Here is a 27,919-nt window from a genome sequence, read left to right on the forward strand (position 1 = left end):
GTGGGGATATAAATAAATAACAGCAGCCATAACACATTCTCGGCAAGCTCTTAGTTCCGAGTTGAGCTTTTTTTTTTTTTTTTTTTTTTTTTTTTTTATAAAGAGCTTTTTTTAGACAGGCAGTTGCTTCCACTGCGAGGAAACTTCCTGCCATCTTCACTAGCCTGGCATCCCTGTCAGATGCCTTTGGAATAAGTGGGCAGAGAGGAATTAAAAAGGCAGCTAGCCACCCACCGACAGACCTTTGAAAGAGTAGTTCCTTTTTCTTCTCGAATTAGGGTAGATTTGGGACAAACGGTCAGGCCCGAGGAGGCAGCAGAAATGGGTGGGGAGGCAGGAACATATGTCCCCCCACCCCCGCCCTCCACACCCAGCCCGGGCAGGGCTCTGACCTCCAAGCTTCAGAACTAGTCTCCTTGGGAAGATTCCTAACCAGTGACCACCCCTCCAAAAACCAGGAGGAGAGGGAGGGGGATCCCAAGGGAAAGGTGGAAAACAGGGCAGGGGCTATTTATAGAGGAGTCTCCAAAACAGAATGAAGAAACAAACCAGAGGAAGCATCCTAGCTCTGAGGAGATTCCCTCTGTTTCCATAGGTCCAACTCCAGGGACTGTGTCATTTGGGTTTTCGGGCTTCGTAGACCTACGGTCTTGCCTGTGCATGATCCACCAGAGGAGCCTCGGCCCCCTCCTCTGCAGAATTGGATTTGCACGGTGCCCGCCTCACGGGATTGCTGGGAAGGCTAGTGAAACAGCCGCTCCCGAGCACCCAGGGCAGGCTCTGGCGGAGAGAGGTGCGAAATGGGCATGTCTCCTCTGGATCGGGTGATGAACGCCGTGTGGAAATAAGCTGCCCTCCGCGGGGCTCGTGAGGTTGAGCTGTGGAGATCTAAGGAGCCCTTAATCGACTCAGAAAAGTGGCCACTAACCGAAACATTAAACAAAGCTCCAAAAGACTCCCCAGGAAACGAGTGCTTTAGAAAAGGAAGGGTATTGTAAGCGGTTCCGGCCATTTGCAGACTTGGCCTTCATTCTAGAAAACTAACCCTGGGATCAGCCCAAGAAGCAGGACCTGACGCTCAGGAGATCAGCCTCCCCACCCCCCACCCCCAACCAGGAGAGACGCATGGTGGGGGCAGGGGGGGAGATGGGGGCATCTCGAGGCCCGAGTTCTAATCCACTCTGCCACCTCCCAGTTGTCTGACCTTGAACGAGCTCTTATCTTTTGTGAGCCTGTTTTCTGCCAGTAAACATACCTGCCCTGTCTGCATCACGTACACCGTGCTTTCATTTTCTGACACACGTTGACTGTATCCCTACTGTATTCGTCTCCTAGGGCCTCCATAACAAAGTACCACCAACTGGGTGGCTTAAGCCAACAGAAATTTATTGTCTCACAGCTCTGGAAGCTGGAAGTCCAATATTAAGATGTCAGAAGGGCCATGCTCTCTCTGGCGGCTCTAGGGAAGAATCCTTCCTTGCCTCTTACAGCTTCTGCTGTTGAGGGCAATCCTTGGCACTCCTCGGCTTGTAGAAGCATTACTCCAATCCTCTGTCTTCACGTCCGTGCACATCTATCTCCGTCCGCATTTCCCATTATCACTGGTCAGACTAGATTGAGTCTGACCCAGTGACCTCATTTTTAAGTTGATAACCTGCGTGGAGACCCCATTTCCAAATAAGGTCACATTCTGAAGTTACTGGTGTTAGGACCTCGACACATCTTTGCGGGGAGGGGGACACAATTCAACCCAAAACACCTGCTGAGTGCGGAATTGGAGCGCCTGGACATTCACCCTTCCGTGCGTTCTGCTCTTCTGTGAAGTCTGGCTGAAAATCAAATGTTGTCACGTGTTTTGTGAGCTTTTAGAAACCTCTGGCAGTACACGTCACGAGTCTTTGGCTTTTAATGAAAAATGCCCTCTAGGCACTGTGCTGCATTTCCCTGGATCTTACCGCGCGGTGGGGAAAGGAAAAGACATTTCCGGTCAAGGGAATAGCATGAGCAGGGCCAGGCGTTTGGCAAAGAGAGGACTGGATGCGGAGCCGAAGGAGATCGGTCAGGGCTAGCTGGCGGGGCCTTTGTGAGCTGGAATAAGGTATGTGAGCATTGGCAACAGAGAGCCCAGTGGGGTTTCTAGACAGGAGAAGCAAGCCAAGAGGGTGAGCCCTGGCTGTTCCGTGCCTGGCCGGAACGCTTTGGCAGGTAAGCAGGGCAGAGCTTTGGTTCATTCTCAGATGTGTGCCCGGAGTTCCAGAAGCCATGAGTGGCCTTTCAGAGTAGCTGAGACCACCCCAAAATCTAGCATCTCCTGGACATCCTCTGGAACACTGACTCATACTCTGGTGTATTCCAAAGGCTATACCCCAACACTCCGCCACGGTTGGGGAGTCTCTAAGATCCCCGAATCTCTAAGATCCCCAGCCGTGAAGGGGCTGCAGCCGTCCAGGGGCACCTCATGTGTTGGTCCCAGAATCTTAGGCAGGGAGGGTGCAGGAACACCCCGAAAACATTACCTTCAGGGATATCATGCTTGCTTCGAGGCAGACTTCCAAGAAACTCTTGGGGAGGTCCTGGGTTCGAGACCCTTGTTACTGCCCACGGCCCGTTACTCAGAGCCCTGGCTACCCAGGGGCTGCTCCCTCGCCTGGTTGCTGGATGGCTGCCAAGCTGCCTCTCCCCACCTGTTGGAAGCATCCGGGTCTAAGGAGAATGCGAAATGTGTGCTCAGGGCCTCTGTGCCTCCCTCCTCCCACTGACGGACACCCCCCAGCCGGTACATTCCTAAGGCCGTGTCGTCCTAGCATCTAGATGCGTGTTTGCTGACCACAGAGAGATGCTGGCCTGGCACAGAATGCTCTCCTTATAATGATGCCACGGATCTTTCAGCCACCCGCTGGGAGCATCCGGCACCTCCAGCCAGGAGGGAGATGGCAAGTGCAGTAGCAGTCTCTAGAAGACAGCAAGGTCAGGCCAGGAGCAGAATACGAGGTGGCCCCGGAGCGAGAGGGTGGGCGAAGTGGCGTGACGGCAGGGACTGCCAGCACTGCCTCGTGAGGCCCCTGTGCCCTCCGCCTGACGACTGGGTGCCTTGCACAAGTGACTTGACTTCTCTGGGCCTCCACCCCGGCCACATGGGACGAGAACAGCTCCCACCGGATGAGGGTGCGGGGAGGAGGAGAGGGAGCTGGTTGTGAAGCTCTGGGAACCGCGTCTGCCTCTGGGGGCTGTTGGGTGCGACGTTGGGCCATTGATTGCCCTGGAGTGTGGAAGACAGGAGCGTCCTGCAAATACAGCTTGGGCATCAGCCTGTCCCGTGGTCGACGGGCAGATTCAGGCCTAGGGAAAGGGGCGGGGTGGGGGGGGGCACTCTAGCAGACGTGCCCAGCGTTCCCTGGGAGACTTACCTGTTTATTATTTGGAAGAGTTTGCATCTCCTCCTCAGCTAAAAAAGGAGCAACACGCAGCCTGTCTGAGCCGCCTCAGTATCCGAGAGCTGCCACAAACAGGACTTTAAGTCACTGGTGATTCCGTCCCCGTTCATGGGTCTCGTTCTGCAAGCAGCGGCAATCGGGACAGGGATCCCTCTGCGTGACAAAAATGGCCGTATAATTGGATTTCATGGCGGGGTTGGGCTTTGCTGCTGCTAAAGATGGCCCTAGGGTGGCCCCTCCGTAGGGTCCCCGCTGCACAGCATTCTGGGAAGGCAGGCTGGGGCTCCCACCTGGAGACGGGCTTCCCCCCACTGAGGAGGAGTGGGGGAGGGAGAGGGGGGACATGGGGGTCGGGGGGCGAGAGTTGGAGGAAGGCCTGCCTTCCCCCCTTGGTCTCGGCCGAGCTTCTCCTTAGCTGTTAGCAAGGGCCTCCCCCACCACCCCAGCTTCTCACTCTCCTTCTCCCCCCCCCCCCATTTCGGAAGTGCCGCGGAAAACCCACACTTCCCTCCGTGCTCCCCGTAACCGCCTTCCTTACCGACTCAAACAAGCAGGGCTCTCCATTTGCTGCAGCTGGCAGATAATATATAAGCCATTTTAAACCTCATGCCTATGAATCGAGCAACCAGTATAATAAAACACCAGGTTATTTTGTGTTTTATTAACTGCCTCTTCCCTTCAGTTTGCATAATAGTGAGTTAGATTTACATGCCATTAAGACGGCGGTGCATTATTTTTAATAGAAGGTACGACAGGCTTCTCTCCCTCAGCCCAGAGTGTGGTGAAGTAAGCTCATATGATGCTGATGAAGGCTGCGTTCACACTCGCTGGGTCGGGGCAATGGCTTTTTTTCCAGATGGATACTCTGTTGTCAAATGATCGCCCGCCGCAAGCTCGCCTCTCTGTCCCTCTCTTCCGTGTCATCTTCCTACAAACGGGATAAACTGCCTATTAAATTTAATTACAGCCCGAATGGCCTCACGTCTTGCTCTTGTGTTCCCCTGAGTGTACTGCGCTCCACCAAGGTCCTTGAGGAAGGAATGAAATCAATCTGGAGGATGCGCGCCCACTTTCTGCCGGGGGGTGTTGCGGAAGGTAACGTTGGCGGCCACCTTTTGGAGGCCTTCTGCGGCATCCCCCCCCACCCCACCCCCAGCATTAAAAACGAAAGCTCGCTTTGTTGACGCTCTGGGCTGATTTTCACAGAGGTGAGGAACCCGAGATTGGGGTGCACGGCACCCTTCTCTGAACTGTTGACATTTGTCCGAGGCCTGAACGCCAGGCCCAGGGGGCCTCCCCGTCCATCGGGGTGGTTCAGTTCTGCGTCCGGAGGCAGCAGCGGCCTCGTGACCAGGCCTAGACCCCCACCCGGAGAGCCCCATCCTCAGAATTCTGGTCTTGCCGAGACCTGAAACTAGCAAGGATTTGGGGGAACTTCATGCCTCGCTGGTTCATTTAACACGTACTTACTGAGCCTCTGTCTGCCGTGTACCGGGCAGTGCTGTAGACACTGAGGACAAAGCAGCGTGAAATGGGACAGGGAGACCCCGCGTACGTAAGTGAAGGCCAGTGTATCAGGAGACAAGCACAGTATACTTCGAGCGGGGTGGGGGGCACGGAGTGCCAGGTGGGGGTCCTGTAGTTTTCAGTGGAGGAGGCCAGAGTGGGGCTCAAGAGAGAGTGACGTGTTTGATCAAATACTTGGAGGAAGGAGGGAGTGCATCATGTGGGTAGCTGAGGGAACAGCAGTCCGGGGGGATGGAACACCCAGTGCAAAGACCCAGAGGCAGGCATATGCCCACCTGTTCAGGGCAAGCAAGAGACCCGTGAGGCTGGGTGGAGTGAGCTGAAGAATAGTGGGAGGACGGGAGGTCGGAGAGCAGGGCCCGGATCTGGGGAGGCCTTGCAGGCCAGTGACGTGACTTCGGCTCTTGGGATGAAACGAGAAAGCAGTGGAGGTTCGGAGTAGTACGTTGACTTGCTTTAACTTTTGTTTTCGAGGGATCCCTTTCATTCCTTTGATCAGAACAGACTATAAGGCAGCCAGAGTGGAATGAGGGAAGCCAGGGAGGAGGCTGTTGCAGTGATCCAGGCAGGAGATTCTGCTCTGGGGATTAGAGAAGGAAAAGTAGAAGAAAACCAACCAACTGCTTTCTTGGGTGTGTGTTAGTGCGGTCCTAAGCAGAAGCTGAGACCTTCGGTAATTTCCGGCAAATCCTTAGTGGCGTTCTGTTTCCTGTGTGTCCTCCGAGCATCCTCCTTACTGGCTAAACGAGGAAAGCCAGGTTGAGGCTCGTAACGGGCCATGGAGTGGGAACCAGTACGGGGACTTGGCTGGCCATGCTACCTCTGCTCCAGAGGACAGAGGAGAAGACGGTCATTGCCGCTGTCTGAACCCTCCGGCAGTGCCGTTGGCGGTTGGCACTGCTGAGGAAAGGGGTCCAACGCTGACCAAACCCCCCGGGACACACCAGGCACCGCCTGCGCCTCCAGGACCCTGCGCGTCTCCCTGCAGCCTTGGAGGGCGGCTGTCCCTCCTTACCCCCGGGAAGATTGAGGCGTCGCTTCCGGAGGGCTCGCCTGTCGGGGATCAGGTAGACCTGGGAGCCACTTCTGGCCCCTCGTGGACAAGTTAGCTCTCCTCTCTGAAAGGGCTTTCCCTGTCTCAGGATGACTCGGAGAACAGCCAGCCCCTCCTTGGCCGATGACCGTGGGGTTGGGCGAGGTTCGGTGCCCGGGGCCTGCCTGGATGGCTCCTGCCGTGTGGCACGTCCCCAGAGCACCGGGCGCTTTCCCTGCCCCGCTGTCAGCTCACCAGGGGAGGGTGCACGTCGGGTGTGCTCAGCAGTTACACCCCGGCCCCTGGCAGCCTGAAGGTGGATCAGGAAGCATTGGTGGAACAGAGGGTGGGAGCAAGAGAGGAAGTCGAATGCGTGAGTGAAGGAAGGAGTATTCGAATGGATGGAGGAATCCGGCCAGTAGGTGCCCGGAGTCGGACTGAAATCTAATCTTCCCGTAGGGGGATGAGAGGAGGGCTTCCCCCTGATTTCTTCTGCGGCTCCCCCAGGAACCTGGGCCTCGGGGTCCAGAATGAAACCCGAGGGGGGGTGAGAAGGCCGGTCCCTCCCAGAAGGAGCAGCTGTGCCCTCCTGGGGCTCCCCTCAGGGAGCTGTGTCCTAGCACCGAGCGAGCGTGTCCCGAGAGCCCAGCCTGGCGGTGGGACCCGGGGCGCCCGGGGAAGCGTGCATGTGATCGTCACAGCACTGACGTCCGCTAGAGAGTCTGTGCTCTGCTGTTGTCAGTGTAGCATTTTGTTTTAATTCACACCGTCCCTTTCTTACCTCTTTATTACAAAAACCTGCGGACGCAATGTGGAAGTTGGAGAGACTCGAGTAACGAACGCCGTGATCACTCCCCAGCCTATCTTACTTCAACTCCCAGCCCTCGTCACGCTGTCTCCCCGTTCTATGTTATCCAGAAGTCAGTTACGAATATGTTCTTTGGCCTGTGAATATGTTAATGTTCTCGGGGGGGGGGGCGGGGAGAACTGCCACCAACAAAAGCGTAGCAGCCATGTTTTTGTTACATGAAAGTAGCATCTCGCACCTCGCAGGTAGCATCTCCTAGTGAGATCTCACATTCCCATTCTTGCGATGGGTGTCTGTGTGTTTAGCTTATTTGAATCAGAATTCAGCTAAGGTCTATGCATTACAATTGATCAGCCTCCTTGTTTGTTTTTTGTTTTTTGTTTTTTTTTTTTAGTCCCCTCTTGTGCCTCTGTCCCTCTCCAGCCCCTGGACACCAGTGGTCTTCTCTCTCCCTTATAGTGCTGCTGTTCTCAGAATATCCTGCAAGTGCACTCCTTCTGCGTGCAGGTGTTTGTGTCTGCCTTCTTCACCTGGCCTGTTGCTTCTGCGGCTCGTCTGTGCTTGCGGGCCGTGTGGGTGCTCCCTGTGTTGTTCCCGCAGGCCAGAGCGGGTGTGCCGTGATTTGCCCATTTGCCGGTCCATCGGCGCCCAAGTCGCGTTGCTTCTAGTCTGCAGCTTTCTCTTTCCGTTTCTTTTTATCCCCTTGCGATGTATTTGTTGAAGAAACCAATTCGTTGCTTTGACAGAGTCTCTAGCATTCTGGGTGGTGACAGTCGCATCCCACATAGCGGAACTTAGCACATTCCTCTGCCTCCTGGGTTTCCTGCAGTTCCGTGGAGAGGTCCACTCGGGTGCCGGGGTGACTGTTTCATAGATGGCGGGTGTGTGATTCCATGACGGATTGCCTCTTTGGTCAATGCCTCGAGCCCGTAATTCATCAGGGTTCTGAAATGGTGAATCTTTATTCCATCATTCCTTCACTTCTTAGCTCATTCCTAATTCACTTCACTTATTTTTTCATTTCTGTATCTGTCATTTGATGATCCGTTGGGGCAGGGATATGGTATTGAGCATTTGAAAAAGAATCCTAGCCAAACGCAGCCACCCCAACAGGAAGCTCCCTGGTCAAGACTGAAACATCAGTGCACTAATCGGAAATATGCTGCGTTCCTTGCCTTCTGTTGAGCTTTCCAGAAACTCCCCTGACAGTGTTTTTTCCTTCCCTCTTAGAACTCCAGTGCTGACCATCGAGTCCGACTGGACCTGGGCCTCTGGGACAAATTCAGTGAATTGGCCACCAAGTGCATTATTAAGATTGTGGAGTTTGCTAAACGTCTGCCCGGCTTCACCGGCTTGACCATTGCAGACCAAATCACCCTGCTGAAGGCCGCCTGCCTGGACATTCTGGTATGTGCCCTTCTGAACTCTTAGGCGGGGGTTGGGTGGGGGGAGGAGGGGACAGCGATGCTTCGAAGACCTGCAGAGGCTTTGGTTCTCCAGCCTCTCCTCCTGCCACTCCCACTGCACACTGAGCCCCGTCCTTCCTGCCTGAATCTCAGTTCCACTCCTGAAAGCTCAGAGACCCCCTCCCCTCCCCAGAGTTGGGCAGAACCTCCTACCTTCTCGACCCTGGTGTGGGAACCCCCACTGCACGATCTTGGGGAAGGACCCAGCCTGGCTCGGTCACAGGCTTGCCTACTCCCCCAAAGCCCCTTCCGTGGGCCAGTCCTATAGATCTTTCAAAGGCCGTCACACTTCTCGAAGCCAGAGCGACAGGAGGTGGCACATAGCACCCTAGTTCTACCCTCTGACCTTAACCCACCTGTCAGTGGCCTTGGGAAAATCCCTTCCTTCCATAGGCCTCAGTGTCCCCATCTGTGCAAAGGGAACGGATTCCTGGTGCCTCTCTCCCTCTGCCGTTCTCACACCGTAGCTTCTAGGGCCCTAGAGAGGGTAATGACGACTGTCATACCTTGTCCCTTGTGGGTCTACTGGCTGGATACCTACCCTCTCTCTTCCTGATAGGGGCGTCAAGGATGATATGATTCATTCTGGCTGGGTTGGTTTTCTTGGGCAGGGAAGCAGCTCTCATTGGAGGGGACGGGGGTCTGTCCCACCTGCGGGGGGTAGTATAGGCTGATGGGCCTCTGGAGGAAGTGGGAGGGGAAGCTGGCCTGCGGGGATGCTTCGGAAAATAGAGGAAGTAAAATTAGCTTTTGAAGTGCTTTAAAAGCATAGATTTTTCTTTTTATTACATCTTTCATAGCTTTGGGTATAAACAGTTCTGCAAGGCAAATATAGTTACTCACTGTAATTAAACACACAATCCTGCTCAGGAGGAGAGAAGACCTCCGTGTGAGGCAGTCGTGCAGGAAGCACGAATGTTTATGTGTCTTTCCACCTACTGGTTGGATCTTAGGAGGAGTGGTAATGGTTACTCGATAAGCTACAAGTTCCAGGGATCCTGAGAGTATATGTGGTATCTTTTCATCTTATAGCGTCAGAGGGTCTGGGATGAACGTAGGGACGTTCAGGAAAAAATGAAACATCAGAGCAGCGTTCACCTGTCACCTACCCACACCCCACAGAGTCTGCAAACCTCAGCTCCTTGGAGCCTCACACACCTCAGTGAGCCTGGCTGGGGATGGCGATTCATCCCATTTTACAGATAAGGAGCTGGAGGCTAGGTGAGTCACCAGGGTCAGGTGATTGCTGGAACCACACCCAAGACCCCCATCTTTGGACTCCAAAGCCATGAGAGGATTAGAAGCATAGACAGGGAGTGGTGTTAGGTGGGCCCTGGGCAGAGAACCAGCCAGACCACCAGGGAATAGCAGAAGCCACTTGAGCAAATCAGTAACGAGGTTAGTAAGGAGCTACTGGAATAATTAACAACAAAGCCTGGGCTTTCTTATCCTTTCCTGATGAGTGCTTAAAGTGTGGCTCTCAGGAGAATGTTGCCTAAGCCTCAGGACACCCCTGCGATATTAGTAGAGACTGGAGTCACCAGCGCATGGGGAGAGGTGCCCCAGAGGCCTCAAGTCGCCGAGGGACCTGTGAGGTGGCATGCAGCAGGTCGGTGTCTGCGCCAGGGCATGTGGTGCAATTCTGACTCCCTGCATCACACGGCCACCCAGCAGGGCCCGGAGCCTTCCTGATGCTTGGGCTCTGACTTCGGTTCTTTGCTTGTTTCTCAGTCCTCCTCTTGTCTGGCTGCCAGGTGGTGATGGTCTGTGGTTCCTTCAACTCTAGCCCTTTGGGAAAGAAGGAATGAGAAGGATACTTTGAGATCCTCCAGTGGAGCATTTGTTTCTACAACACCCTATGCCTAATGGTTCACGGTGCTTAGATCCCTCCTTAAAATCCCTATCCAACCTCCCGTGGCCATCTTCCCACATCCCACCTTTATAATGAAAACTAAGCACTCCTCTGGTTTGCCTGTAGATCCAAGAATCGGCCCTTAGCCCCTTGGTGGAAACAGGTAGAACAGGAACCAATTCCTTTTTTTTTTTTTAAGTTTATTTATTTTGAGAGAGAGAGAGCAAGCACGAGCATGAGTGGGGGAGGGGCAGAGAGGGAGAGAGAGAGAGAGAGAGAGAGAGAGAGAGAGAGAATCCCAAGCAGGCTCCACACTGTCAACAGAGCCTGATGTGGGGCTCGAACCCACGAACTGTGAGATCATGACCTGAGTCGAAATCAAGAATTGGATGTTCAACCAACTGAGCCACCCAGGCTCCCCCAGGAACTAATTTCGATGACCTTCGTCAAGTTATTTAACCTCTCCCAGCCTCCATTTACCTAGCAGTACAAATCAATAAGGTGTTAACTAAAATAAAAGTAATTCTTTGCATGGGCTTAAATACAGACATGAATATAAACGTGGAACATGTAGTAGATCCTCGGTTGGTGGCGTTGAAATCAGGGACAAAGCTGTCATAAGGACATGGGGGCAATTTCAGCCCCTGTGGCCACGAGTCAGGAAACTGTCAACCACTCCTTCCTGGCTCCACAGGCTTGAGGGGGGTTGGGGTTGGCACACATAAGCCACAGGAGGAGAAAACTCTACCCGGGGAAGGGGCAGAGACCTCCAGTCATATGAGATGAAGCAGAAGGGGTACTTATTTGGCCCCGGACAAGAGCTCATTTCCAAGAATTTGTAGCAAAGGCAATTAATCACGAGAGCCTGAAAAATGCACAACTTCAAAGAGCATCTTTCGGATGAGAATCTTCTCAACTAGCTGAGCCATTTAGAAGAATCTTCTTATCTAAGCCATTGATGTCTGGAGAGAGTGAGACAGAAAGACCAGGAGGACACACGGACAGAGACAGGCTGAAGCTGTTGTCAGCCCCTAGAAAGGGAAGTCACGGTTGTCCCGACGCAGTCACGGCCACCAGCGCATCATGTTGTGTTTGGTCCGAGACGGGCCTCTGTGTCTGAGCGCGGGGCCGCCTGCGGGGGCCGGCGCTGTGCTGGAAAATCACAGGCCGCGCGGGACGTGGTTTGCTTTACAGTCACGAGGTGGGAGCCCCTCAGGAAGGAGGTCCAAGGACAAAGAGTGCCCGAGGCCTGTCCGGCCTGCGCCCCCTGCCACACTGCCCTCTAGAGGGATTTCCTGTCCCAGCATCTGCCTGCTGGGGGGACCCTTTGCTGTGGGGACCACAGCCAGGCTTCCCTCAGGGTTGGAGCCCTGCTCTGAGCCTCCTGATTTCCCACAGGGGTCAAGAAGCCAAAAGGTCTCTCCTAAGATGGGCCAAACTTCGAAACCCTTGTGGATAGAAGTTTACCTTCCTTTTCTCGCCCCAGAGTTGTGGCATTCTAAGTTTGTGTTCAGGACAAGAAAGGGAGGCCCCGGAGGAGTCCCCTCACCTGAGTTCTTGCTCACGTTTTCCTTCGTGCTTACTCTCCTTTATCTTTCCTGTCCTGTTTCTTCTCCTCCTCCCTCTAAACTGCCTCTTCTCTGCAGGTAATTGGGGTCAAGTCTCTGTCAACCTGAAAATCGTAAGAAACAACCTTTGAGGCCATCTGGCCTTCAGGTTGCTCGCCCCTGCTCCTCCCTGCTGACCTCCTTCCCTCTCTCCCTTTTACAGATACTCACTGAGGCCCTGCTGTGTGCCAGGCAGTGTTCTAGGCTCGATGCCACAGCAGTGAACAGGACAGACAAAAATCCCTCCCCTCATGGAGCTGACCTTCTGTTGGGAGTAGACGGACAGTAAATGAATAGGCAGGGTCTTACGGGGCCACAGAGAGAAACAGGAGCAGGATCGAGGCCCAGGAACGTGTCTGCGGTGGACCGGGCCTGATTTCTATGGTGTGGTTAGGGAAGAAGATGACCCTTAACGAAGGGATAGAAAGAGCTGGAACAGTGAAAGACACCAGTCAGAGGCATGTGCAAGTGAGGGGTCCTGGGGAGTGTAGTTGAAGGGCCCTGGGGCGGGGAGGCCCTGGCAAGCTGAGGAGCGGTGAGGAGGTGAATGTGCCGGGAGGGGAGCGACAGGGCCGGGGCCTGAGAGGAAGCGAGCACAAGATGGCCGGTACATCTTCATCCTCACTGTTAGGAGTCACCACCAGCTTTGGCTGAGGTGTGCCACCGTCCAGCTCTTGTTTCCACCCTTCGCTGGTCTCTTCGTGCAGCGCGAGGGAAGAAGTCACACACACAGTTGTCGGGCACTTCCTGTGTGATGGACCTGGGGGATTTGATGGCGGGGAGGAGAGGCGAGCCCTTGCCCTTCCAGAGTTCGTGGTCTGGCCCTGCCACCCTCCCTGGGGAGCTCCCGCCTTTACTACAGACTCGTCTCCCAGGCGCCAACATGGCCCCACAGCCACCCAGCTCCCCCTTGGCCTGCCCCAGCTGCTGACGGTAGTAGTTACAAGTGTGGGCTCTGAAGCCAGTCTGCCCGGGTTCCGAATCTGGGGCTGCTGCTTATCTGCTGTGTGACCTTGGGAAAACCACTCCCCGTCTCTGAGCCTCGGGCGATAGAATAGAAGCTGCCTTTTAGGGACTGGAAAGAATGAAATGAGGGGCTTGGACAGTGTCTGAAACACCGTAGGCTTCAGTCACCTCACACTGTAGTGAGCCTCACTACACCCTCCGGGGGATTTTTGGTCTCATCTCCAGTTTGCAGATGAGGCAGCCATAGCTCAAGTGGAAGCCGGAGGCCCGTAGGGCCCCGGCAGGCGTTCCTTCTCTCTAGATACTGTCCCGCCACTTTCTTCTTGGCCAGCCCCTCTGCTCAGCCGAGATGCCCCCTCCTCAGAAAAGGTTTTCCTGACCAGCCGCCCAGTTCCTACCCGCTCCCCACAGGTCTCTCTCGTAATTAGAGACGTGTTCCGCAGCGTCTTGTACGCCTGCTTGTCGGCTCGGGGAGGGCAGGGACCGCGTTGGGGTTGGTCCCTGGAGCAGGCTTTCAGGCACGCTGGAGGCATTCGTTGAAGAGTCAGGAATGAACGGGCGCGCAGATGAATTAGAGATCATCTAATGATCTCTAATCATTACGTACGTACATTACGTACAATAATCACACTAATCCAACGGTGGAAATCCCGGAATCCGTGGGTCAGCTCCAGTGTGCGGTCTTCCCCTGACAGTCACGCGGGGCCTTCCTGGCTCCTGCCACCCACGGCTCTCACCGCCCCGAGGGGACACTCCCACGCCAGCGGTAGGAGCACCTTGCTCTGGTGACGCAGGGGCGGCTGCCCTGCGTGACTTCAAAATACGATCTGTGGCTCCTGGGGTCCTGGGGACCATGTGGCTACACAGCCACGGAGGGCCATTCCCACGTGAATCTGTCCTTCTCCCTTCCAGGGGCTCAGTAGAGACAGGACCCAGCCCGAAGAGCGGCAGGCTCTGGCCTCGGAGCCCACAGCCTGGGTTCAGGCTTCAGCACTGCCTCGGGCCACCGGTGCCATCGGGACGAGGCCCCGCGTCTCTCTGACACCCAGCTTTGTCACCCGTGGGTCCAGAGCCCTGGCCCCGACCGTCACCAGAAGTCCCCGCGAGGCAGTCAGCGTGGTGGTTAAGGGGGCCGGCTATGGAGCCTGTCCCCCTGGGTTCAAATCCCAGCTCTGCCCTATAGAAGCTGCGTGAAGTGGGGCGGTCATGTGACCTCTCTAAGCCTCCGTTATCTGCTCGGTGAAAGGGGTAGAATGGCGGCTCCTCCCTCGTAAAGCTGTTCAGATAATTAATTAGGTTAATGCATGTGAAACACTTAGTACCTGGCACACAGTAAGTGCTCCTTTAAATTAGCATCCTTTAAATTAGATGGTAGCGAATTTGTATTGTGAGCTTGTTGACACACCAGGACATATGTGTATACACACACACCCAAGCTCGAGCTGTGCCGCCTGGTTCGGCAGCCACAAGCCACCTGTGGCTGCTGAGTGCCTGAAATGTGGCTGGTCTGAAGAGCTGTCATTACGAAATAGACACTCAATTTCAAGCACTTAGTATTTAAAAATGTAAACCACCTCCTTAATGATGTTTTATATTGATTACACGTTCATACAAATATTTTGAATATATCCGGCGACACAGAATATTGTATCAAATTTAATCCCTCGTGTCTCTCTCGACGCGTTAACGTAACGGCTCCTCGCGTGCTGGTCTCAGAAAGGCAGGCTGGTGGCAGGTCTCGCCGGGGAAAACATTTTGTCCCGATGAGCTCATCATAATAGGTGCTATGTAGTGCCAGGGAAGACGGCCTCACAAAGCTGTGTGTGTGTTACTGTTGTTGTTATTGTCACTACTTCGACATTCCCACAAGCGCTGGAGGAGAGTCAAATCCGATCAGGATCTGCCCACCAGTTGCCAAATACAATTAGTGCACAGACCGAGATGTGTGAGCAATTTGAGCTTTTCTCCTTTGCCTGGAAACTCAGAAGTCGCTGGCTGCCCCCCTCGGGGGGTTACAAGGTGGGAGAGATTCCGAGGAGGGAGTCCACTTTGTTAATAATTGAACAGATATTCATTAGCCACCTGCTGTGTGGACAACACTGCCCTAGATGCTAAAGATACAGCAGGGAGCAGGTCAGATAAAGAGCCAGCCTCCTTCTAGGAGCTCATCTTCTACAGGGCCAGTGGTCAGCAAGCTCAGAGAGTGACGGTGCTGCGGGGAAAAGAAAGCAGGGCGATGGGGCAGACTGGAATACTACCCGGCAAGGAAAAAGAACTGGGGCTTTATGCGCTACGGCGGGGAACGTCAGAGATGCTATGGACTAAGTAAAGGCCAACACAAGAGAGACTATAGTGTAGGATCCCCTTTACGTAAAGTTCAAGAACAGGCAAAAGCGATCTGCGGGAATCGGGGTCCAAATAATGGTTACTTGGGGGAGGGGATTGGATCAGGAGGGGCCAAGGGAGCCTGTAGGAGCTGGAACTCTTGGTGTCTTGATCTGGGTGGGTGTACCCTTAGGGGAAAATACATGCAGCTCTACCTGTGAGCTGTGTGCACACTCAAGGCCAGCACGTTATGCTCATTATCTACAGCTATACGTCAAGTTGCCACAAAACTTAGCAGCAATAAACAATGAGCGTTATTATCTCACGGGGTCCCTGTGAGTTAGGAACAGACTCAGCTGGGTGCCTCTGGATCAGGGTCTTTCATAAAGTTGCAGAAGGGCTGCCGGGGCAGTGGGGGGGGCGGCTCCTCACAGCTACCTGGCAAGATAGTGCTGGTTATTGCCAGGAGAGCTCGGTTCCCTCCCGCGTGGACCTTTCCATGGGGCTGCCATAGTGTCCTCATGATGTGTCAACCAGCTTTCCCCAAAATGAGATTGAAGAGAGCAGTCGGGGAGGAGTCCACGGTGCCTCGCCTCCTAGGACTTACTCTCCAGAGTCCTACCCGTTGCTTCTAGTGGATTCTATGTTAGCACCAAGTCACTGGGTCCTGCCCACACTCAAGGGGCAGAGGAATGAAGCTTTACTCCTTAAAAGGAGTAGTAGCAAAGAATTTGTGGGCATATATTAAAACCACTGCACCTGCTATACCCCAGTTTTAAAACAATTTTATATTTCAAATAAAAGGGGTGATATGATAGAAAGTAATAGGTTTTAGGAAGTGTGTTCCCTGTGCATCCTGAGGAGGTGACGTTTGACCTGAGCTGAGTAGGGAGAATCATGAAGACCAAGGGAAAGGCATCAAAGGCAGAGGGAACAGCAAACGCATATGCTTTGCTGCGACACTGAGTTGCTAGAGATTCAGAAAGACCAATATGGGCAATATGGCAAGGGGAAAGAGGGGCGGGGGCGGGATAGACAGAGGTCACGGACGCTGCTGCGGGAAGAAGTGTGAATGTCCTGGATCTAAAACGGCTCAAAGCCATTGGAGGGAGCTTAGCAAGGGCGAGGCCCTTCTGGTGAACGTTTTGGACCCTGTGCTGTGGCTGTAGGAATGGGAGTGGAGGCCATCCCCGGAGGAGAGGCGATGGCGGTTTGGATTAGATCAGTCACAGGGACGAGGGGAGAAGGGTGTCGACTGGTCCCTCCTCTGTCCCTGGGATCCCACGTGCTCAGATCTTGCCACAGCTCCAATCTCTGGCAGTCTGCTCCCCGGGGGCACCCAAAAGGCAGTGGAATGAACTCCGTTGTCCTTGCTGAAGGCAGGAAGGCTGCAGTCTTCAGGTTTGGCCCTCAGCAGAGCTCTGTGCTGCCCGACAGGGCTCTCCTTAGGGGAGTCGGCCTCGCCCGGGCTAATTTTACCCACCTCGTGGGACTTGGGTGCTCCTCTTTCAAATGAAATACCCTCATTTCAAACAAAGGGCGTTTTTTAATACCGGTGAAGCACTTGGTAGTTGCCACTGGCATTTGACTTGAACAAAGTGAAAGTCCTTGGTTTGTGCCCAGAGACGGGCCTGGCCGGAAGCCGTGAGGAAGATGCCCGCTGCCCACTGGGCCCAGCCGGGGCAGGGTGGGCGTGGCGGTCCTCCTGATAAAAGAAGACGTTGACCGTTCTCCCATCTCAGGCCATGTGCCTTGGTCTCTGGACAGCCCGTTGATACTTGCTTCTGGTTTTGAACTTTTCTAGAGAGAGAAAGGCAACAGAACATAAACGCTTCATGAGAATCCAAACACTTTCCAACTCCTGAGGAGGGACCCCCTTCAGAATAGGAGAGTCTGTGCACTGCAGTTTGGATTTGGATTTCCAAGTGAGCTGTTGACAGCTTGCGAACGCCTAAATCTTGGTCTTCTGTTCCTTTCCAGCAAACCCTGGTTTCTTTCATTATTGCAGGGACAGATCTAGAGCATTCACTTCTTGGCAGCGTGCTACGGCTGCAAAGACTTCTTTAGTACCTCCTTGATTCCAAACTGGAAAAGCACCTGGAGATTTTGAGCCCATACGTACTGAGCCTACTCAACTCTGCCCATCGCACGATACCTCCCTACGCAGGCACATTTCCTCGTGATCCTCCAGGTGGTTGAAGGGAGCATGGGCTGGGGGCTAGGAGTCCTGTGGTCTGCCCTGGCACCGTTGCTTGCGTGACCTTGGGCACTGTACTTCCCCCCCCCCCACCCCCCGCCAAAGACTTTCAGGGGAACTCAGGTGGACAAGTGACTCTCGGTTCCTTTGCTGCTCTGACTCTGGCAATGGCTTCATAGCCCATCAGCTACCAAGATGAAGTGCAACAGGTCAGCCGATCAGGGACCCAGAGGAAATGGCTCAGAGAGGCCCCTGGGCAAATACCTGAGAGGCAGAAACAGCCACCCATCCAGAGAAGAGGAATCTTTGTAATGGTTTAGTGACCACTCACATTCAGATGCTTTCCAGTTCACGGTGCCGCTTGGTCACAGAATAGGAATATTAAGTTTGAGGTTGTGCCCCTCTCGCCTCAAGTTTGTAAAATTTTCCATTTCCAGACCACAGGCCATGCGCTCCCGTATACCGGTAGGTCACCATGGATAACTGTTCAGGTTGTACACGGTGCAAAGGCACCCAGCTAAGAAGGCAAATGAGGCTCATATCCAGATTAACGCCAGGCCAGAGGTCATCTTACCTTAGGCTGCTGGAGTGGATAGCGGCCTGCGGAGGAACGAGGCAGCTGTGAAGCAGAGGCTAAGAGCATAGCGGAGTGCTTAAGTGCTGGAGACAGGTCACCTGAAGCGAGTCATGCCATCTTGTAGTTAGGCAACCAAGGACAAGCTGTTACTTCGCATTGGTTTCCCCGTCCGTAAAATGGGATAACAATAGTCCTAACTCCTGGGTTGATACAAGAATTAAACAATATGTTAAAAGTTAGCATGGTACCTGGCATGTAGTCGCTGATCGATAAAAACATTAGCTACTATAAGTTGGAGGCGGGAGTGCTAATCATTCACCGTTCTCCTCTCAGGAGACGTCCTGACCAAGAGTCGGACGTTTTTTAATCCACGAGCGTCCCATGCCCTCACTTTACGGGGCGGGACATCCTCATGCTCCTGCCCAAGTCCGAGTCCTGCATGTAAGAGGAGGGCTGGCTCCTGGCCCAGTCTTCTGGGAGGTTCAGGGAATACCAGAGCAAGGACCCAAGAACATGCGACCTTTCCAGTGCGACCGCCCTGCCCCCTGGCTAACTGTGCTCCAGTGGCTATGAGGCTTTTGCGGTCACTTAGCCAGTCAGGATGGTCCTCTGCACGGGAGCTGTCCTTACCCCAACCCCCCAGCACTTGCCTTCAAGATAAAAGATTTGACCTCGTTCCTGCTTTAGGAGTCTTGGTGAGAATATGGAGAGTGGGGAGGGCTGTACGTCTGGGACTTCCCTGCCAGCTGGGAGTCCTGTGGCTTCATCCGAGAGCCACCCCCTCTGCACGTGGCCGCATCACAGGAAGATGGCAGAGCCTTCTGGTCACATCTGTCCTCTCAGTTGACACTGAAGTTCATGGTGACCACACCCAAAGTGAGGACCAACATCTGGGAAAAAACACTCAGCTCCATCCACCTACTGGGGTCTTCACTCCTGTCCAGGTGGAATAAATTTGTCTCTGTGCTTCGTGAAGCTCTGAGACTTTTTTAGATGAAAAAGTCAAATGTGGAAATCTGGTTGGCAGAAAGTTCCCTCACAGTTGTTGGTGCAGAAATATGCTTCTGGGTGGCTGCGTGTTCCAGAACGCACGGAGCGTCTTGCCCACAGTGAGGACTGATAGGGCAGCAGGAACACCAGAAAGGTGTTTTGGAGTTCACCATGCTGAGCGAGGCCCGAAGGCCCCGAGCCCGGAGCAGGCAAATTCCCAGTAGCAGGTGTGCTGGGGTGGCCGGCAGAGTTTTCTATCAAGGCCGTGCGAGGTGGCATTGCGAGACTGTGGCATCGTGACCAAGGCTGCTTACCTAGGATCCCAGCCATGTTTCTGAGCTTAGTTGAAATGTTGCCTCTTCTGGGTGTGTGCGCCCTGGACCCCTCCCACCGGTGTCAGAGGACATCCGAACGCCCAACTGCCTTCCCGGTTCCACCCCTGCTCGTACTCTCCTTGTCTGTGGAGCTGCGTGACCAGAGGCATCACGGAAGAGGGGGCCTCACCTGGGTTTGAATCCAGTGCAGCCACATGTTAATTGTGTGACACTGGCCATACGGCTTCACCTTTCTGAGCTTTAGCCCCTTATCTGTAAAATAGGAATAACACTCACTCTAGGGCGTTGTTTGAAAGATTGAACGTAGGGCATGAGAACATTTGACATGTACTAGGCATTTAATGGTACATATTGCCTTTTTTTTTTTTTTTTTGTAGACTGTAAGCTCTTTAAAAAAATCTTGTTCTTCTTATCCCCAGCACCTGGCACAGTGCCTGGGACATAAGTAGGTACTCAGTAAATGTTTATTCAAGTCAAATGAATTACTTTTAGCACAAGTGGTTCTCAAAATTTCTTTTGTCCTTTTATTGTTCCCTAAATAACGTTAACCCATGTTTTGACTTCTGTTCTTTTAATGAAAGAGCTGCAGAAGACATCACACATCCCAAAGCGGGACCGTGTGCGTGTGATGCAAGAGGTCTTTGGAAATCTACGTGCCTAGATCTGGTTGATGCTGTAAGAACAAGCTGGCTTTGATGACCCATCAAATATGCTTTTTTTTTTTTTCCTTCCAGATTCTTAGAATTTGCACCAGGTATACCCCAGAACAAGACACCATGACTTTTTCAGATGGCCTTACCCTAAATCGAACTCAGATGCACAATGCTGGATTTGGTCCTCTGACTGACCTTGTGTTCACCTTTGCCAACCAGCTCCTGCCTTTGGAAATGGATGACACAGAAACAGGCCTTCTTAGTGCCATCTGCTTAATCTGTGGAGGTACCAACTACCTAGAAAACCCTCATGAGATTCCATGAAGAACAACTTGCACTTGCCATTTATGGGAAATTCCCATCTCCATTCCAGAGTTATTTTGCATGGAAAAAGACACGTGAATAAATAGCCAGGCATGCATGCTTGGGGTCCGTTGCATTTTTCCATATGGTTATAAATTAAATAAAGGTACTTGGGATCCTGTTGCTCTGACATACCACAGTGCTATTTCTCCAGTTGCCACAGGTATTATTTCAAAGGTAGGATCAGACTGTTGTAAAATAAATTGCCCAGGGACATTTTAATGATAATGCTAGGGACTTAATTGTGCTGTTTGCTACTTTAGTGGCTGGGACTACAATTCATTGGTTTGTCTCCCCCAACCCACCCCCACCCCAACGCCCAAACCTTGAAGGACCAGGATAAAATACGGCTTTCTGCTCTGTACTGACCCCTACTGGCTCACAGGAGGTTGAATCATTAAGTGGTTAAAAAGTAATGGCTTTGATTACGGGGCCTGTTTACCTTGCTGTTAGAACCATCCTGCTCAAGGCTTGTTTGAATTCAGTTCAGTAGTGACACCTCCTGGTCACAAGGAGTAAATCTCTTCCTGGAACAAAAGCAACCAGGCATCAGAATGTGCTTTTGACCAGCAAGAGGGACATGTTCAAGTATCACTGCCTAAAGCAGTTCCCTGTATCTTCAAAGTTGTGTATGTGAGGGAATCATCACATTAATAAAACGATAATGTGCTAGGAGGAACAAGGACGCACGCTCACCTGGCAGGTGCGTGACTCTTGTTGCCCTAATTGTTTATCCTTTATTCCTGCTGTCTAGACCGCCAGGACCTTGAGGAACCAACAAAAGTAGATAAGCTACAAGAACCACTGCTGGAAGCACTAAAAATTTATATCCGAAAGAGACGACCCAGCAAGCCTCACATGTTTCCAAAGATCTTAATGAAAATCACAGATCTCCGCAGCATCAGTGCGAAAGGTAGGTCTCGAAGTCTATGTTGTATTCACCAAGTGGTCCTGACTTGTTTTTAAACTGATGTTTTCATTCAGGATGTTTGATAATAGCTGTCTTTTTGTTGTTGTTGTTCCGGAATTCATTTCTCACGGAAATCAGAAGGAATATAGTATTCACCCTTTAAAAAAAAAAAAAAAACACCTTAAATCTTACCCTGCTCAATGATCTTAATAGATTGAGTTTATAATTCAGATTGCTAAGTAAATAGAAAAACTGTTTTCAGGAGAATGTACTCTATGACAGCCTTTTTCATCTCGTGCCTTGGCACACATGCTCTGGTTGCTATAAACTTGACTCCAGTTTTTCCTGACCATCCAAACCTGGGGAAAATGAATAGTACTTAGGGCAGTTGTTAGTGGGTGAAGTCTCTCTCTCCATCGGTGTTGCCATTGCTATCTCGCGTGTAGGCAGATTTACTTCTGCACACTTCTCAGCAAAGGAACTCTTGCTCTCCTGAGAGGTATAAATATTCTTGGCCTAGTGATTTTCAGTTTGTGTGGCAACGCGAGCAATTACAGAAGTGCCTAGAGCTATATCACAGTTGAGTGTTAGCGTCGGGCTTTGCTGTGTGGAGAAAACTCAGCAGCTATCCCTGGTACCCAGCCTGCTGCGGTCCTTCTCCTTCCCCATTATAGCGTGCTCTGCCCCTGAAGGCCTGGCCGAGCCAAGGAACCAACTCTGCATTTCACAGAGTGCTTAAAAAACACGGTGAATTTGTTGGACGAGGCGTCTCGATTCTTGAGCTACTTCGAAGAGGTTTCTCGATGAGCCGTTCCTGAGTTCATCCTTAGCATGGGGTTCAGAGTCTCTGCAAACAGCAGATACCAGTGCTTGGCCATTAGAATTACGAGGTCTTTGATTTTAAAAACAGTGAGGCTGTTTAACTTAATACTGTCATTGTCTAGATCTAGCTAGACCGGTGCTAATAGAATTTACTGTGATTATGGACATACTCTCTAATCTGCCTTGTCCAATACAAGGAGCCACTAGCTACACGTGGCTCTCGAGCACTAAAAAAGTGTCTAATTCAATCGAGGCACTGTTTGTCCTGATTGTAATGTAACAAATTTAAATCGTCACACGTGGCTAGTGCCTGTTGCCCTGGACAGGGCAGTGCTGCGTCCAAGTTGACAAGCCGCCCATTTGTTAGTTGTTACCTGTCGCTTCCTTCCTTTGTGGGTAACTGGTATCCTTGAAAACTGTCTTGTTGGAAGACACGCTCTTTCTGGTCTTTTATCAAGAACGTCTCTTTGTAAATTAAGTGAATATATGTTGACACGGTTTCCTACCACTGACTCGGGCATGGGAGCAGCACATTTAAGGAAGTCACCGCGTCTGTGCTGCTTTTCTATAGATGGAGTAGAAATATTTAAATGTCGTAAAATTAGGGTAGCCTCTGGAAGGCACTGGCAGCACGGTTTTCACCAAAACCCTCGTTCAAGTCAGTGAAGGTGGAGCCTTAGTTCTTCAGCTTGACTCCTTCTCTCTACCAGATTTCTATTATCTCTCTTTAAAAGGTGCAGAACGTGTAATTACCTTGAAAATGGAAATTCCTGGATCAATGCCACCTCTCATTCAGGAAATGCTGGAGAATTCTGAAGGACATGAACCCTTGACCCCCAGTTCGAGCGGGAACCCAGCGGAGCACAGTCCCAGCATCTCACCCAGCTCGGTGGAAAACAGCGGGGTCAGTCAGTCACCACTGGTGCAATAAGACACTTTCCAGCCACTTCAAACATTCCCCAGTACCTTCAGTTCCAGGATTTAAACCGCAAGAAAGAAACATTTTTACTGCTGCTTAGTTTTCGGACTGAAAATATATTAAAACTCAAGAAGGACCAAGAAGTTTTCATATGTATCAATATTTACTCCTCACTGTCTAACTTACCTAGAAATACAAACTTTTTAAATTCTAAAACTCAGCCATTTCGTGCAACCAGAAACTAGTTAAAAGCTTCTATTTTCCTCTTTGAACACTCAAGATTGCATGGCAAAGACCCAGTCGAAATGATTTACCCCGGTTAAGTTTCTGAAGACTTTGTACATACAGAAGTATGGCTCTGTTCTTTCTATACTGTATGTTTGGTGCTTTCCTTTTGCCTTGCATACTCAACCAAGACACCGAGGTTGCGGAACAGACTACTGCACGCGTCCAGCTAAGAGAGGCTCAAAAAAATAACTTGCTTTCACAGAGTAATCAGGACACCAAGGTAAGGAAAGGGGACTGTTGTACAGTATGACAAAGCTAGAGAGAAGTCTAATTTAGTTAGTACGGAAGCTTGTCCTTGCTCTTTCTGACGCTCTCAAACTGCGTCTTCTATTTCATGTTGCCCAGTAAAAAGATACAAATTCACTGCACTAGCAGAAGAGAATTCTGTATCGGTGTAACTGCCAGTTCAGTTAATCAGATGTCATTTGTTCAACTGTTAATGTCACTTTAAGAGTGGTTTATCTTAATGACATAACTACACAATTTTTTTTTTTAAAGATACATTTTTACAGTAATGGTAGCCTCCAAGGCAGAAACACTTTTCAGTGTTAATAAGTTTTTGTTTACCTGTTCACAAGCCATTAGGGAAATTTCATGGGATAATTACAGACTGGTCTACCACCTACACCGTGTAACTCCAGTGTCCTTCCTCATTCATGCCTGGTATTGAGGGTTTGTTTTTTTTTTTTCCTAGCCTCCTTGATGCCCGGGGGCTAGTATGAACCCCTAAAGGCATGGACAGAGAATCTGCATCCTTTGACCTTGTTCAATCACTATGAAGCAGAGTGAAAGCTGTGGTAGAGTGGTTAACAGATACAAGTGTCAGTTTCTTAGTTCTCATTTAAGCACTAGTGGATTTTTTTTTTTTTTGATATATTAGCAAGTCTGTGATGTACTTTCACTGGCTCTGTTTGTACATTGAGATTGTTTAACAATGCTTTCTATGTTCATATACTGTTTACCTTTTTCCATGGAGTCTCCTGGCAAAGAATAAAATATATTTATTTTAAGAGTGTATGGGAGCTTTTACTACACTTCCATCTTTAGTAAAGACACAGAGTACACAGTTCCATTTTTAATGTTTAAATTTCATTTCAAAAAGCAGGTCTGTAGTCTGCAACCATGACAATTAAAATCTGTGCTAATGCACGGCAGTCTATAACAATTCTACAAGCCAATCAGACAGTACATGACATTTCAATGAGTAAAAAAGAGCATAAAACCGTATGTGTAAGAACAAAATGTTAAAAGGCCTACCACAATAATAAAAAACCATCAATTACATCATCACATTAAAATAAGCCAGATGTACAAAAGTCTGAGACAGAAAAGACAAAAGGACAACACAATTTATCTGTTGAAAAATGTTTCTGTGCTCTTTGGGCACTTAATTAAACATTGCAAAATCAACATCTTCTTCATCATCGGACTCTGCAAAATATTTTACTTCTTTCCTAGCCCGACCGCTCCGTGGCAGAGAAGGTGCTTCAGAAGTGAAATCTGATGGGAAGATGTCCACATCTGAATCCTGATCAAAAGAGGTTTTCTTCATTTTCTAGACATGGTTTAAAGAAAAAAAAGAAAAAAGGAAAAGACTAATGTTAAAAAGAATTATTCCTTATACTTCACTTACATTTGAGAAATAATACAAATAACGAGGCTTCTAAAATCATAATTGTAATGCTAACTTAAGTTACCTTTATAAAAATGATGAAGTATAATAATCTGCCACCGTGGTGATATTTTTTTCTGAATTTCTCTATTACCAAGCAACTATGCACAGTACCCAGATTAGTACAAATTATTTACTTGTAAGTACCTCTCAATTCATGAAAGGAAAACAAAACTTATGCACAATATTTATTATAAAAATGCAGAGAGGAGTCACCAAGATGGACCAGACACATGGAAGACTGGATGGAAAAGGCCAAGGTGGAGAATGGCGTGAAGCTAAAATCATGTTTGTATTTTTACATTTTAATAGGGAGAGAAGAAAAAGGACACTGGATGTTTTTCTTTTACCTATAAAAAAGATTGTGTGCTCCTGGAGAAAGGTCAGACTGTGAAAATTAGCCACAAATGAATTCAAGTTAAAAGAAAAAAATCAGAGCCTGGGCAAATAAATCCAAGCTAAAAAGAAACAGCCTTTATTTGGTCTGAAAAGTATTTCAGACACATAGCCAATAACTTCAATCGTTCATTGGATGGAATAGAATACTCTTAATTAAGTAGGCTCATTTATGCCAGACTTTTACCCAAGAAATAGTCCTGATTGTATGCATCTTATACTTGGATAATTCTTTTAACTATACATAAGTGCCGTATGCATGAGAAGCTAGGTTTAAAGTGTTAGAAGACCTTATAGTAATAAGCCAACTAAGCCAGTTATAGATCATCGTAAAACAATGCATAAAAAGATGTTCCTGATTACCTTGCTTGGTGTTTTGGATGTTTTCCTGCCAGGGTTATAATCACCTTCATTTTCAGAGCCAGATGCTTTCCTTTTCTTTGCTCCTCGGCCTTTACCTTAAAATGATACAAAGGGGTTTTTTCCTCCCAAGGTTAAAGTACAGTATAAAAAGATAAATGTCACAACATTATAGTTCACTTCTTTGGCATGCCCCAGTCAGTACTGCAATCCTGGTCTCTAAATATAAATGGTGTAGGAACTATTTGGTGGCATCATTTCAGTTTTGGGATTGATGGGACGAAAGAGTATTTCACAAATACATTTAAAACTAGTTGGAAGGTCCCGGTGACAAATTTTAATGACCAAACTCCTGATACACAAGAGAAGACATTTACATTTTGAACATGTGGTCTTTGTGCCTAAAAAGAAAATGTCTTGTTGCTTTTTAACTTGTATGTGATGAAAACAAGTTTTAGTTTCTAATTTGTCATAGACTAGTACCTTTAAAAATACAATATGAATTACTAGAAAATACATATTTTCTTATTAGCACAAATTATGTTTAAATGTGTAGTCCAAATTTTACTTATGCACTAGTAACAACCAACTGCAGATCCCATTTTAGGTAGCACAGTCTTAGAATAAACCCCGAGTATTAATCATAATCTGTCAAATCCATGTTCCTTCTCAGACTTCAAAGCATCACATGCAGCTATTTTTTTTTTTCTACCTAACTAACCTCTTATTCTCACTGGAGGAGAAAGGGGGGAAAAGTAATATGCAAATGGTGACAAAATATTCTACATCCTACAATGATGCCAGTGAAAGAGAAAATGGAACTAAACTGCCATTCTAAATTTTAAAGATTCTTTAAGAGCTATGACGAACCAGACTGTACTAGTATGGATAGCCTAAACAATCTTGGGATGTCCGATTTTATCAAATGAATCAATGAAATGGCACTTCTGAATCTTTAACAGTTTCAAGCCAGGCATAACAGAAGTACTGATCTCCTTAATCACTGTTTCTTTTTTGCCCCTATTCTCCCTTGTTTCCATGTAGCTATCTCCTCATCCCAATCACCACTCTAAATACACTGATGGTAAATCTGTCAGTTGGGAGAAAAGGCTGAGCGGCTACCCTCAGAAAAAGCTATCTTAGACATATTTTTTAAAAAGCACCTTTGAGGACTTTTCTAGATTCTGGAAGGAAATGAGGGTTCCAGGATGAAGAACTGGTTCCTAGATGAGCAAACAACAGCTCGTGTACAAGTCCCAGCTCCTGGGAATGGTCACTCTCCACTTGGCAAGGAGCCCTCATCTGCCTTCTCAATAACTACTCCCAGTGAGTCTGTGCAGGGGGTCTCTGAACCATTCTTAGGTATGTAAGTTGTTTACTTAACTTCCGAGTCGTAATTCCTTGATTCCTAAAACAAAGCACTAGACTTCCTCTGGACTCTAATTCAGCACTAATTCTTAAACATATTCCTTGTTGAGGAGTAAAGCAATTTAAAACAAAACAGTACAGTCTTTCTAAATTCAATGAGAAGAGACGAAATGACATCCATTAGAGGGTTAAACATAATCCTCACCTTTTGGGGGTGTACTCTTCTTTGGAATGCCGAATTCTGAATCTGAGTCAGAGTTTACAGTCTCTACTTTCTTCTGTTTAGGGGTTCTCTTGGGCTTAGCAGTTGTATCTGAAGATGGTTTTCCTATTAAGCAAATTTCCATTTCATAAATCAATGTAATACACTTACCAGCAAACCATGCTCAAGCGAATCCTGTAACAATGGAATTTCTTACTGCTGATAGGAAATTGAGTAGCCTTACATAACAAAATGGTTTCTCTTCCCTTGGTGCCAGTATGAAGCCAAACAATTTCTCACAGATGACACCATGCTTTTTATTTAATTTTGAACAATATGCCTTTTGCTATTTCGTGGGAGATTATTTTAAACAAAGGCCATTAATGTGAATTAAGCAGGAACTTTTAAAAAGCAGTAGTAAAAATATAGTCATGATAGAAAAGTAACATATTTGACATTAATTACAACTCAAGTATAACCACGTTACGTTCTAACTTCTAAAATGTTTTAGAGGAAGGAAAAAACATTTTTACATGGACCCCCAAATACCATGAATAGAAGCTGATTCACTTCAATTCAAAGTTGAAAAGTTGAAATCCAAACATGGCACTTTTATGTAGAAAGAAATGTGAAAATTCCAGGTAAGACAATAGGCCCAAAAGCCTTTGTTTTATGAATTTTGCTTTTAAAATAGAATGTTTTTCTGCTTCATTTGCATTCTATGTGAAAACTGATAAATCAGACTTCACTTGTGTGATTAGTAAAAATTAAAAAACAAAAACCAGAACAGGCTAATTACATGGAAAATGTATTCCTGGGCCCAATCTGAGATGCTAGGGTAAAGGCCCC

The 27,919-nt window shown here is 49.4% G+C and overlaps 2 protein-coding genes across 21 annotated transcripts in view; one reads left to right on the forward strand and one right to left on the reverse strand.

The window, feature by feature from the left end:
* RARB (retinoic acid receptor beta) overlaps positions 1 to 24,082 on the forward strand; it is a 769,461-nt gene extending 745,379 nt beyond the window's left edge. For 18 of the 19 annotated variants that reach the window (XM_023260626.2, XM_045037698.1, XM_011286272.4 and 15 more), the window contains 4 exons: positions 8,033 to 8,209; positions 19,852 to 20,056; positions 20,888 to 21,046; positions 22,600 to 24,082. In XM_023260626.2, the coding sequence (XP_023116394.1) occupies positions 8,033 to 8,209; positions 19,852 to 20,056; positions 20,888 to 21,046; positions 22,600 to 22,796 (738 nt within the window). In that variant the 3' untranslated portion in view covers positions 22,797 to 24,082. The remainder of the gene's footprint in view (positions 1 to 8,032; positions 8,210 to 19,851; positions 20,057 to 20,887; positions 21,047 to 22,599) is intronic. The other variant, XR_006585568.1, reaches the window with a different exon arrangement.
* A 52-nt stretch (positions 24,083 to 24,134) lies between these two features.
* The window catches only part of TOP2B (DNA topoisomerase II beta), a 65,225-nt gene continuing 61,440 nt past the window's right edge, over positions 24,135 to 27,919 (reverse strand). For both annotated transcript variants that reach the window (XM_023260624.2, XM_023260625.2), the window contains exons 34-36: positions 27,074 to 27,196; positions 25,504 to 25,598; positions 24,135 to 24,627 (exon numbers count right to left, since the gene is read on the reverse strand). In XM_023260624.2, coding sequence (XP_023116392.1) covers positions 24,460 to 24,627; positions 25,504 to 25,598; positions 27,074 to 27,196 — 386 coding nt within the window. In that variant the 3' untranslated portion in view covers positions 24,135 to 24,459. The remainder of the gene's footprint in view (positions 24,628 to 25,503; positions 25,599 to 27,073; positions 27,197 to 27,919) is intronic.

This window comes from Felis catus, chromosome C2, assembly GCF_018350175.1.
Source record: "Felis catus isolate Fca126 chromosome C2, F.catus_Fca126_mat1.0, whole genome shotgun sequence".
Taxonomy (NCBI): Eukaryota; Metazoa; Chordata; class Mammalia; order Carnivora; family Felidae; genus Felis; species Felis catus.